The following is an 11,798-nucleotide window of genomic DNA, read 5'->3' as shown; positions in this document are numbered from 1 at the left end:
AAAAAAGGAAGAAATTAGATTTCACCAAAATTTAAAACTTCCGCTCTTGAAAGGACACCATAAAGAAAACAAAAAGGCAAGTAATAGACTGGGGGGGAATATTTTTAATTCATATAATCACAAAGGACTTGTATCCAGAATATATAAAGAACTCTTACAACACCAAAGCAAGAGGCAAACATTCTAATTTTTTAAATGGGAAAAAAAAAGATTTAAATAGACCACCAAATATGAGACATTGGTGGCAAATAAGCACATGAAAAGAGGCTAAATATCATTAATCACTGGGGAAAAGCAAATTAAAACCACAACGAGATACCACTATACACCTACTAGAATGATTTTTCAAAAGAACTAACAATGCCAAGTGCTGACGATGAAGCAAAAGAGCTGGAACTCTCATACAATGCTGGTAAGCATAAACTTGTACAGCCACTTCGGGAAACAGTTTGACAGGCTCTTTTCTTTACCAAGTCAAACATTCACTTACTATAAAACCTGAGATTTCACTCCTAGGTATTTATCCAAGAAAAATGCAAACATACATCCACAAAATGACTTTTATACTAGCGCACTGACTGGGGAGATGGTTAGTTATAAACATCTGTCAAAACTCAATAAACTGTACACTTAAAATGGGTGCATCATTTTGTATATATGTAAATTACATCTCAATAAAGTTGAAAAAATAATTATTTTGCAACAGTTAAGGAGGTATTTTAAAGCCTTTTTCTGTTATCAGTAGTGGCCAGCCAATGAATCATTACAGAGGTTGAGTATTCTGAAACTTACCAGAGGAATGGATTCTCTGACCAGTGGAAATGAAGTAGGTTAGAGAATTTGTTTTCCAATTCACAGAAGTTAGAGTGTGAATTTGCACACTTTCATGATAAACCTAAGTTAATTTTTTAAAAATCAGGCCTAAGCTATGATAAGAGTTGTAAAAGCTATTTTTATTGAAAAGTTAATGCTTCAAAAGTGAAGAATCCCCACTGTGGGAAAACAGAACATTTCTCATACATATTCTGACTGGGGCCTGGACCTTCCAGAGGGCAGAGAATCATCTGGCATGTGTACAGGCGGGCACACACACACACACACACACACACACACACACACCCCCAAATGGGCAAAAATGCCTCCCTGGCCACACTCTATATGGCACAGGGGAAGAATAGCTCCACCATCAGAGGAGCAGGTTAGAATAGCCAGATGTTTTCATCAGGTGTTTATTTGTAACGTGACTTACAAATGTTTATTATGATCACATTTAAAACTGTCAGGCACTGGAAAAGCTTTCTGTGTTAAGTACAGGAAAGAGAAAGAGCAAAGTAAAACCTGCCCACTGCCCTCTACCTGTCCTGCCTTATACTTCTCTACCCCTCAACTCTTTGCCCCCTCAGCCCCAAGTCAGTGCTAAAACCACACCGGAGGGATTGGTTTGGCCCAAAAGTAATGAAAGGCCTACGATGCAGCTATAGATAAGTAGGGAGGGGGGATGAGTTCAATGGACATTTGCCATTTGTGGTTCCTAAGAGTACTCTGGTGTCCTTTCAGGTTTGTTGGGAAAGTAAAATCAAATGTTTGCCTTCTCTTGACAGAAACCAAGGAGATTTCCTCTGGCTCCTTCCCCCAGATCCTTTCTCCCTATATCCAGATAGAGTCATCGATGGCATTTGACTTAAGCTTGACCAAGCAAACTATCTCCTTGGACTTTACTTATTTAGCAGAGTGAAGTGAGAAGCAAAGAAATGGTTTGCAGTGGAGCCAGGCAAGACAGCTGAGCAGTTCCTTCCCTGTCGGTTCCAAGCTTGGTCCCTTGGGTTTCCCTTCCATCCTGTGAGGCTCTCCTCAGTGGAGAAAGAAATATTTTATGTCCCCCTTCCTCCCCTGTACCCTATCCCTTCTCAATCAGAGTTAACGTCTCCTATCAGTTTGGTGTGTTTTCCCAGATAAATTCCATACATCTCATTCTTGTTTTTAAAAAAATACATGTATGTATCATATATAAATAGGGTATTACCATATTTTGCCATGTATAATGTGCTCCCGTGTATAACATGCACCCACGTGTTTGGCCCAAACTTTCAGGGGAAAAAAATCTTTCGTTTTAATTTTTTAATTCAAATTTTCATGTTTATATTTAGGTACTTGTTTTTTGTATTATAAAAGAATCATAGCATTTATTTATTTATTTCATTATTATACTTTTAACTCATAAGCATAAATAAAAGAATTAAAAACATTTATATGGATATGGAATTAGTACTACCCATGTATAATGTGCATCCTTATTTTTCCCTCACAAATTTTGGCAAAAAAGTGCGCATTATACATGGCAAAATACGGCACACATATTGTTATACAACTTCTTTCTATGAGATGTGATCGTCTATTAATATTTCTTTTGTATCTTCTCATCATCCCTGATTAAAACTGTACATACAAAAATCCTGCCGAAGTTAAGAATCTGGGGGTAGTATGGGACTCAGTTAATTTCACTATTGCATAGTCATTAATTACCCATAATAGGATGGATTTAGGCTCAAATTCAGCTGAACAATGAAGATCCTAAAGAATGCTAACAATGTGTCAGGCTGAAAAGTTCTCCTAGGCAATATGGAGAAGGTTCCTGAGCAGGGATATCTTATGATGAAGACAATGTTTCATGAAAAAATAATATGGCAACAGTGTATATGATTTACACCAGAAGAAGGAGAGATTGGGTAACATGCACTAGACCAGTGGCTAACAGAGAATCATAGATCTGAAGAAATAAAAATCTGGATTACAGTTTATGGCCGGTGAAATGGAGAGAAACTTTTACTGAATTATAAGCTAGACTAATAGAGTGGAAAAAACAAATGATTGGAATTAGAAGAGCTAGATTCAAATTCCAACTCTGAAATTTATTAGCTATGTGACCTTTGGCAAGACATTTCCCTGCTCCATACATCAGTTTCCCTATCAATAAAATGAAGAAGTTAGAATATTAGGGGCTCTAAGACTTTTTCAGCAGAACCCTTTTTTTCTGGAAAAAAAAAGGCAATATTTTTCTGGCTGAAGCATGGATAAAGGGCTCACAGCCCCAGCTAGCCTTCATTTCACCTCTGTCAGCCACCTCTGAGGCATTCTTGAGGAATCTCCAGAGGACTAGGGAACATTTGAGAAATCTCTAAAGACTCTACTACCAACTCTAATATTCAGTGACTCTAGGGGGTTAACTTGGCAGAGGTACCTAGGAAAATAGTAATGACTTTTCATAATTGCCACAGAGTCACGTAATAGAAAGGGTGAACTGACTTCCGATAAATTTGCCTGTTTCTCTTTATAGGCCAAACCCAATTTAATGTCCAAAATCTCATCCAAACATTGTACAAATAGTAATCTAACATTTATATACACAATTTAGTCACAAATAACTCACTACCTAACAATTCAGCTCATTTCAATTTGGGATCCTCTAGTCAAATGTTCTTCCTTAAGCCAAAATCTGTCCCCTATCACTGTCATCTGAAATAAAGTTCCATATTCGACCTTCTGGAACTAAACCAAATAAATCTAACCCCTCTTCCACAGGACAGTCCTTCAGAGCTATGAGGACTGCCTTACCACGCTTTATTCTCTCTCTGGCCATGAAATATTCCATGGAGGTGGGCTGCTCGTTTTGGTTCAATTCAACATTTTCTCAGCATCTAAGTGCAAGTAGATTTTCATGTATTCATGGTTTTAAAGACTTAATCAAACCTGATGATCTTCCTTAAGACAAATGACTAGCTTCATAATGAAGTATAAATAGAAACAAAATTCATGAATGGTAACTATTCTTTTCTTGCTAAACATTAGCTGCTCCCTGTATCAGAAGTAGACTGCTACATCTTTTGATCTAAAGCAAATTGTGAAAACATCCAGCCAGGGATCCAGAGAGATCCAAAACTCAAGATCCAATGAAGCAAGTATAAATGACTCTAAAGTTCATAATCTCATCAACTCTTAGGGAAATATAATTCTCACCAGTACAAAATTCAAGTATCACAAAAGTGTTCCAGAATATCAATGTAAGAAAGCTTCCTTCACCATTCTTCATCCTACTCATTCTACATTGCATTAAATTCAGGGTCTGTGGCTTGGGCCTAGATATCTGTCAGTCTGGGTAGTTTGAAGATGGGAGTAGAAAGTATGACTGAGTCCCTAAGGAGAAAGCAAGCCAGCACAGCCACAGTCTGTAATGCCTGTGGGAGCGCTGGGCCTTTATGGTTTCCTGTGCTCTCGTTGTCCTGGTAACCTGAGGCCTCCCTATTTGTGTTGGCATCTTGGGGCCAAGAGCGGAAGCAAAGCTGGAGCACCAGGAAGACTTGCAGGAAAAAAATGTGGGTAATGCAGCAGTTATGCCACAGGAGGGTCAAGACTAGGGCATAAGAATTACCTGTTTGGGGAGAGGGCAGGGGTAGTATCTGGTAAAAATTGGATTTCCAGATTCTACTTCCAGCGTTTCTGATTCATTAGGTCTAGGATGAGCTCAGGAACTTGCAATAAAAAGGAACTCCTACCAAGTAAGACAAAGACCACACTTTTGAAAGCCCAGGCTAAGCAAACAAATCAGTTGGGGAGAAAAAGTATAACCAGCAATCAATTTCAGAAAGCCAATATTCTAGAACAGTAGTTCTCAATTCCATCGCTACGGAAAGTTCTATTGGACAGTGCTGGAATGCTGGAGAGAAGAGAGGATAGACAAATAAGCCAACAAAAGACAAACCCTTTTCAATTCTGTAAAGAGCTGCCACATTTGAAAAAGAAGTAGACTTCTTCCATATTGTTTCAAAGAACAAAAGTAAGGGAAAATATGAGCTGTTATAGCAAGAAAGATGTCAGCTTCAGAGCTCTTTAGAACTAAAGCTAGATAACAGTAGAAGGCAGGCACTGCAGGAGGAAGTGACCCATTCCATTTAGAGACAGACAAGCAAAGACCTACTTGATCATCTTTCAGAGATAAGAATTAGATGCCTTCTGCGTATCTAGTTTTGCGTCTACAATTTTAAGAGCAATTTGCAAACAAGATAAAAGTGAGAATCTTATAAATGGAATTTTAAAAGTCACGACTACTGCCATAGTAGATTATGGGAACAGGTAGGAAAAATAAAAGCAAGAAAGTAAGTAGGGAATTTAGTCAAAACTAAGGGACTTGATTACTGGTAATAAGGGCCCTTGTGAATGCAATGATTTGTAAGCAGAAAAAAAAAATAAAGAAAAATTTGGTGAGAATGGTTCTAGTGATACAGAGATGGCGTAGGAAAACTTCTATATGGATTATCAATAGAAACTTGACTACTTGTATAGTTGAAATCAGTACTACAACCAGAGAATCCTTTATATTCTTTGCAAGAGAGAATATTGGCCTGTTTGGATATAGCTGGCAATCATACGTTCTTGAAACTCTGGCCCCTCCTCCCCTCCGCTGCCATTCACCACAGGCTTACAGGTCATCTCTCTCAGCCTCAGAAACTCAGCCTCCTTTAAGAAATCTCTTCATCTTCACAGGAGTGACTCTCCCCTCATCCTTCTCCAATCTGAATACAAAATGCCAAAGAATGCTGTCTCTTAAAATGTCTATCCTCACTGTGAATTTAACGCACCCTCATCTTCCACCCCAAAATATATTTGGCTTGATTATAACGTAATATACTAAATATACATATATTCATATTCATATATTGACTTATGGTTCTACTATCAGTGCATGTTAGTTTGTGTGCATGTACATGAGAACATTCATGCACACACATGACAACATCAATTGTTGGCAAGCATTTAGGAATCTGACCCTAGGATTATGAAATTCATTATACAGTGCCTAGCCCAATACTGAGCTTAAATGGTCACTCGATGGACTTTATAATAATGGACATGTCATGTATCTGGACACAGAATGTAGGAAGAAGAGACTCAAGCAAATGTGAATTTCAAAACTTTTTTTCGTGTAGGAAAAGTAATGGAAACCTAATTATCTTTTGCTGTATCTACAGAAAGAATGTTTAATAACAAACAGAAGACCAAAGTTTTGATGATAGCAAGCATAATAGAGTTTACAGAGTACAGAATGAGAAAAAGGTGAGAGAAGAGGAAAGAAGACAGAAATGGATCATGCAGAATAAATAAAGCCTAACCTTTTAAAAATCTGAGGTCTTCCCAGAGAGAAAAGAGGAAAAGGAGAAGATTTCAACAAGGGAGTGTTAAAGATGGAAAAGAGCCAGAAAGGGCTGTGGGCTTAAAAAAAAAAAAAAAAAAATCAATGAAGAAGCATTGGTGTATGTTGGCAAACAGAAGTGTAGAGTTGAGGGGAGGGAGAATTTATAGTAGAGGAAGTTGGTGTGAAGTTTTCCTCTAAAGATGCCCAGCAGAGCAAAGAAGGAATGAAGGCAAAGGCCACTGGCAGTAAGGTAGGGCTGGGCTGAAACAGCACAGGAGAAAGCAACAGGGCCCAAAGTAGGAATTTTTTTATTTTTAATTAACTGACCCAGATTTTCTTGTTTGGGGCCAAAGGCGACTGACTGCAGAGTTTAAGGATCTTTAAAATTTATTTAATCCATCTTAATCCTTGTAGTTGCCTTTGGCCCAAGATAACGTAAATTATAAAGATCATGACAGAGTTTCTGAGACAAGTACCAAATACCATTAGAAGTACCATCCCGAATAAAACAGCTTTAGCTTTCTGTTTCTATCAGCCACATACATACAGAAATTTTATAGCTACATACATGTCCACAGAAGACAGTAAGTAACGTAACATCTATGGTAAAACTGAGTTACCTATCTCTGTATACTGTAGCTCAGTGCCCCCTTCCCAAGAAACCTTTTAATTGGTTCAGGATACATAGTGCAGGTTAAAGGGCTGCACAGAAAAAAAATTAAGGTTAAAAACAAAGACCGTAAGATGTAGGAGAGGGAAACCAGGTGTGCTATGCTACTGACACAGAAGAAGGGAGGCATTGACAACAGAGAATTCAGTCAAGTCAGTGAGGAAAATATAGCACAAAAGCAAGACAAAGGAAAAGACTAAACGCCATTTAACTATTCTTGATAGCCTCACTTTGGGTTTTAAATCAAATATTGAATCAGATTTTTCAACTTTTCTCTTTTTAAAAGTTCAACACAATTAAATTGTTTGATAAATGTAGTCATGCAATTTTAAATGACTATAAAAATAACAGATCAACGTCTCGCTTCTTGGCAGACTGAATGGCAAGCCGTAATGCTAGACACAGATAACCTTGCCTTGAAGCCACTCACTGCTCTTCCTGCTCAGGGACCATAGATTCTACCTGGAAGGCCAAACCCCAATTCCTCATCCAGGCATTCAAAGCCTTTAATGATCTAATCACAACTGTAACCAAATAACCCTAACTCCCACTCTCCCTAAAGCGCACCGGCCTCTGGACAGACCTTATCTCTGGGGGTTGGTCATCCCCACCTTCCTACCTGAGGAGGCAGTCTCCACCTACCTTTGCTGGCCGAGGTCTGCGCTGGTGCGTACCCGGCCTGCAGCCCCTTAGTCCCATTGCTCTGGCCCCACAGCCCGCACGCCTCCCTCTGGGCCCTTTCTGGGCCTCGCCGACTCTCCATTTTGCCCAGGCCCCATTCCCTCTCCACACGAGTTTCCCTCCCCAAACAGAATACTTGGGGCCTTCTCCCTGTTCCATAATGTTCTCCCAGGGGCTCGCTCCCACCTGCCCCCATTCAGTCACAAGCCCTGCATTCACGTCTACTACGTGTTTCCCAGGTGGGGTGAAACCAGGACCTGCACCAAAAAGGGTCCCCTCCCCCCTCAACTTTCTCAGGTGCTTCCACGACCCTCCGGAGGCTGCGGTCCCCCAAATCTCCCCACTGCAGCAATCTCTCCTATCCGGCCAAGGCGGCGGGGGTCAGCGGTGACTCACCGGAGGGCCAGCGGCTGGGGGGCCGGAATGCGCTCACTTCCTCACCGCGCGCACCTGCCCGCCGGCACTGCTGGAGCGCAGCCCGGCCGGGCCTCCGGCGGATGTTTTCTGTCCCCGCGCAGGCAGCGTGCGCCAACCGCCCCCTCTCACCCGCGCGCCAACCGCTACGCCCCCCACAACTGGCATCTCCAACGGCCGCAGGAATCACCGAGTTGAGCCCTAACCATTGACACCCCCTACACACATGCGTGCATACGCACACACACCAACCAGAAGTGTGGCCTCCACCCCCAAGAAGCTACACAGGCACACACAGGAGTGCGTGCACGCCAACAGGCATGCAAGTGGGTTCAAACAATACCTCCTCGCTGCTCCCCAACTTCTGGGAAAGGGATCCTGGCTCAGCCCCAACCTTTCTTTCCAGAAGCCCCTTTCTCCTGTCTGTGTCCGGCTACCTCATCTTCATTACCTACAGCTCTCACTACCGGTCCCCATTACCTCACACCAATCCCCACTGGGCCCCTTTGCTTTCCAGCATCAGCACCACCACCTTCATGCTCCCTAGCCCCCCACTATGTCTGCCCCCTATTGGGTTGGTTCCAGGTTGCAGGAGCAGAAGGTAGTCTATGGTCCAGATTTCTAGGGTGTCAGCTAGTGTTCCTTCCTGAGAAAGGTGGCAGAATAGCTACTGACCATGGTCAAGACTTCTGGACCCTTGTGCTAGACAGGCCTTCTAATCCACCTGTTCCAGCCAAGAAAGCAGTCCCAGGCCATGCCTCCCGCAGACCAGCCCACATCAGGGCACCCTGCCTCCCACACAGAGAGCAGCCTACATCAGGGCACCCTGCTTCAATGGTGAGTTTTCTATCTCTTGGCATTCCTCTGAAATGGAAAGGGTATCAGACTTGACTAGGGTAAATGTGTGGAATGGTCTGCATCTCCATCCACTTAAGCTGTTTTCTTGGAAGAGAACAGATAGGGAGGTTGAGGAGGACTGATGAGTTATTTCTGGGTGGTGAATAGGTGGGAGGCAGGGTAGCCCTCCACAAGTCAGCCAGAAGTAGTATCTGATCCACTGGGTGATGGGAGTGGTAGTCTTAGAGTAAATGGGACTGGAGACTTAGAAGGAAAAACAGAATAAATGCCAAAGTGATTGGCCCTGTGGATAGGACGGGAATACTTGGAACAGGGGTCTCTGGAGTGTGGAAAAATGAAAGAAATCCAGTTTGGCCAGGGGCCCGGCCATTAGTACCCAAGAGATGGTCAGCATTAGTCAGAAAGGAGAATTTGAGAGTTTGCATCAGTGGGGAAGGGAATAAATGGATGAGAATCCATAAGAAAAAGGAATCCTAAAGTAAGCTAGAAGAGAAGAAAATGATACCTCTTCCCAGGGTAGAAGTGAAGGTAGTGTGCTGTAGGTTTTATCAGCAAGTTTCTCAAACCAGACACAGACTTTCAAGCATACCAGGAGCAAAAGCAAACCCTGGAGGGAGTTTTTGAAGTAGGTGGCTGGAATGACATGGAGAATGAGTGTCAAAGGGGCAGAAGTCTATGCTTAGAAAGAGCAACACTCAACAGAGGCCTTCAGCTGTGCACAAAGCTGCTCAATGGCATTAAAAGTATGTCTACCTATTATGTCTCTAAGCTGTAGCACCAGCCACAGTAGTAGCCAGGATTTTCTGAGGGCTGTGTGCAAGGGACAGAGCTAAGAGCATTACAAGCATTCTCATTTAATCCTTAACAACCCTATGAGTTAGTATTACTATCCCAATTTATAGATAAGGAAACAGGTGTAGAGAGATGAAGTAACTTGCCTAAAGTCACAGGGCTCTTAAGTGGAATCAGAATTTGAATCCAAGTAGTCTGACTCTACAACCTATGCTCTTAATCACCCATCTAGAGGGTCTCCAGAATCTGCAGGAAACCCAAAAGAGGATGTCAGAGAATAAATCCCTAAATCCCCATTCCATAACATATGGGGTACCTCTGGGAAACTGGACTGACTCATACCACTAGGGCGTTATACAAGATGTTCCTCTTTGAAAGAACCATCCCCAGATAAAGGGAGATCCTGTACCTGCTCTGTTTAGGGGTGATGAACAATGGACAGCCCATCTCTGGAAGTCCTGTGGAAAAGAGACCCCCTCCAACCTCTGAGGGGCATCCATGTTTCCAGGATATTTCAGGGAGACCCTGCCCTGGGGTCTGAGAGAAACATTCTCCACTCCAGGTGCCTGTTCACTCTCCTGTAGCCTCTGGCCGGCGCACCCTACTGCAGCTCCTCGGTTTGGCTGGGTCACAGGATTAGCCATCCCCAGGAAATGCCTCCCTCCGGTCCAGGCAGGGATCCCAGCATAGCCACCCCTGGAGAGTGTGTGTGTGTATGTGTGGTGTTGTGGGGCAGGGAGGTGGGGGGAGATGGTGGAATGCTCTCCAGGTCAGGAAGAGATCTGGGGACCACCTGGGGACCCTCACTCCCCCCACCTCCTTGCTGGGGAAGTGCCCAGTGCAGTGCCCCTTCCATGGCCACCTCCCTCCCCCTAGCTATGCGGGGGCATGAATCAGCTCTCACAGCTTGTTAAAGCTAGACCTCTTGTTTTCATGCCCTCACCTCAGGAAACAGAGTTACAGCTTTTCCAGCTCTACTCAGCAGGGGGCCAGGGTCCTCACTTTATAAACATCTCCAAGACTGTGAGAGCAGAGGGCACGGAGATGGTGTGAGACAGGAGCCCAGGGGAAAAGACAGAAAGTAAGACTCAAAGAGAGAAACAAAGAAAAGCCAAGGAGACAAGACCACAGTAGCCTGAACAGAAGCCAAGAAGTGTCCGAAAGGGCTGTACAGCAGGAATGGCCCTAAGGATGCTCTGGGGTGGACAGACTAAGGGGATCCTGGGAGGCTGGGGGATCATCTGCTTGCTGATCTCTCTGCTTCTCCAGCACCCAGGAGTCCACAGCAAGTGCTACTTCCAAGCTCAAGGTAAAGCTGGATAAGGCGTTAGGAAACGACAGGAGCAGAGGGCACTGGGAGGAGGGTGGCTTAGAGATGATCCTCTGTCAGAATACCCAGATTCCCTCCAGCTCGGAAACAGGAGAGACTAAATATAGGGGTAGCGAGCACTTACTCTCTCCTACTCCAGAGTGATTCCGTCTGCCACCACCACTTCCCCACACACTAACATTTCCTGTTCTTCCCTAGCTCCCTGCCACTATGATGGGAAATATTTTACCCTGGGTGAGTCTTGGCTCCGCAAGGACTGTTTCCATTGCACCTGTCTGCATCCTGTCGGTGTGGGCTGCTGTGACACGTGAGTGACCAAAGGTGGCCAGAGAGAATGGCTCTGACATGAGTGACTGAGAGATGGCCAGGGTAAGACTAGATTGCTGTCATGTGAGAATGAACAGGATGAACAGAATGAACAGTAAGGCTGGCTGAACCTGAAGGTACCAACAAGCGTGTGAGAGAGTAAGGCTTCAGACCACAAAGTGAGGGAGCAAGGGGTAGATCCAGAGGGAAAATACTCCTGCTGTGCAACGACAAACCCACATCTGGTAGGTGAGAACTTAGCTGGTGGACCAGGGGAAACTAAGGAAAGACATGGGAGGGACTCTGGGATGGGGGTGTGAGGAAGATCGCTGTGGCCCTTCACTGTGCTGACCTCTTCCCCATTCTTTGGTTCCTCAGGTCCCAGCATCCCATCGATTTCCCCGCTGAGTGTGAGGTACGACAGGAGGCAGGAACTTGCCAATTCTCCCTGGTGCAAAAATCTGACCCTCAGCTGCCCTGCAAAGGGGGAGGGCCTGACCCAGAGTGGGGCTCAGCTAACACCCCTGTTCCTGGGGCTCCTGCTCCCCACTCCAGCTAAA

General features: G+C 43.9%; 1 protein-coding gene across 1 annotated transcript; it reads left to right on the top strand.

Moving 5' to 3' along the window:
• Window positions 1–10,638: 10,638 nt before the first annotated feature.
• MSMP (microseminoprotein, prostate associated) lies at window positions 10,639–11,797 on the top strand (the record flags this gene model as incomplete). The annotated part of the gene is made up of 3 exons (XM_081065645.1): window positions 10,639–10,911; window positions 11,131–11,239; window positions 11,617–11,797. Exons 1-3 carry the CDS (start codon window positions 10,782–10,784, stop codon window positions 11,795–11,797), a joined length of 420 nt encoding a protein of 139 aa, XP_080921771.1. The 5' UTR covers window positions 10,639–10,781.
• Window position 11,798: the final 1 nt, after the last annotated feature.

This window comes from Rhinolophus hipposideros (genome assembly GCF_964194185.1).
Source record: "Rhinolophus hipposideros genome assembly, chromosome: 11".
In the NCBI taxonomy this organism is placed as follows: Eukaryota; Metazoa; Chordata; class Mammalia; order Chiroptera; family Rhinolophidae; genus Rhinolophus; species Rhinolophus hipposideros.
This window is presented reverse-complemented; position numbering and strand designations above follow the sequence as displayed.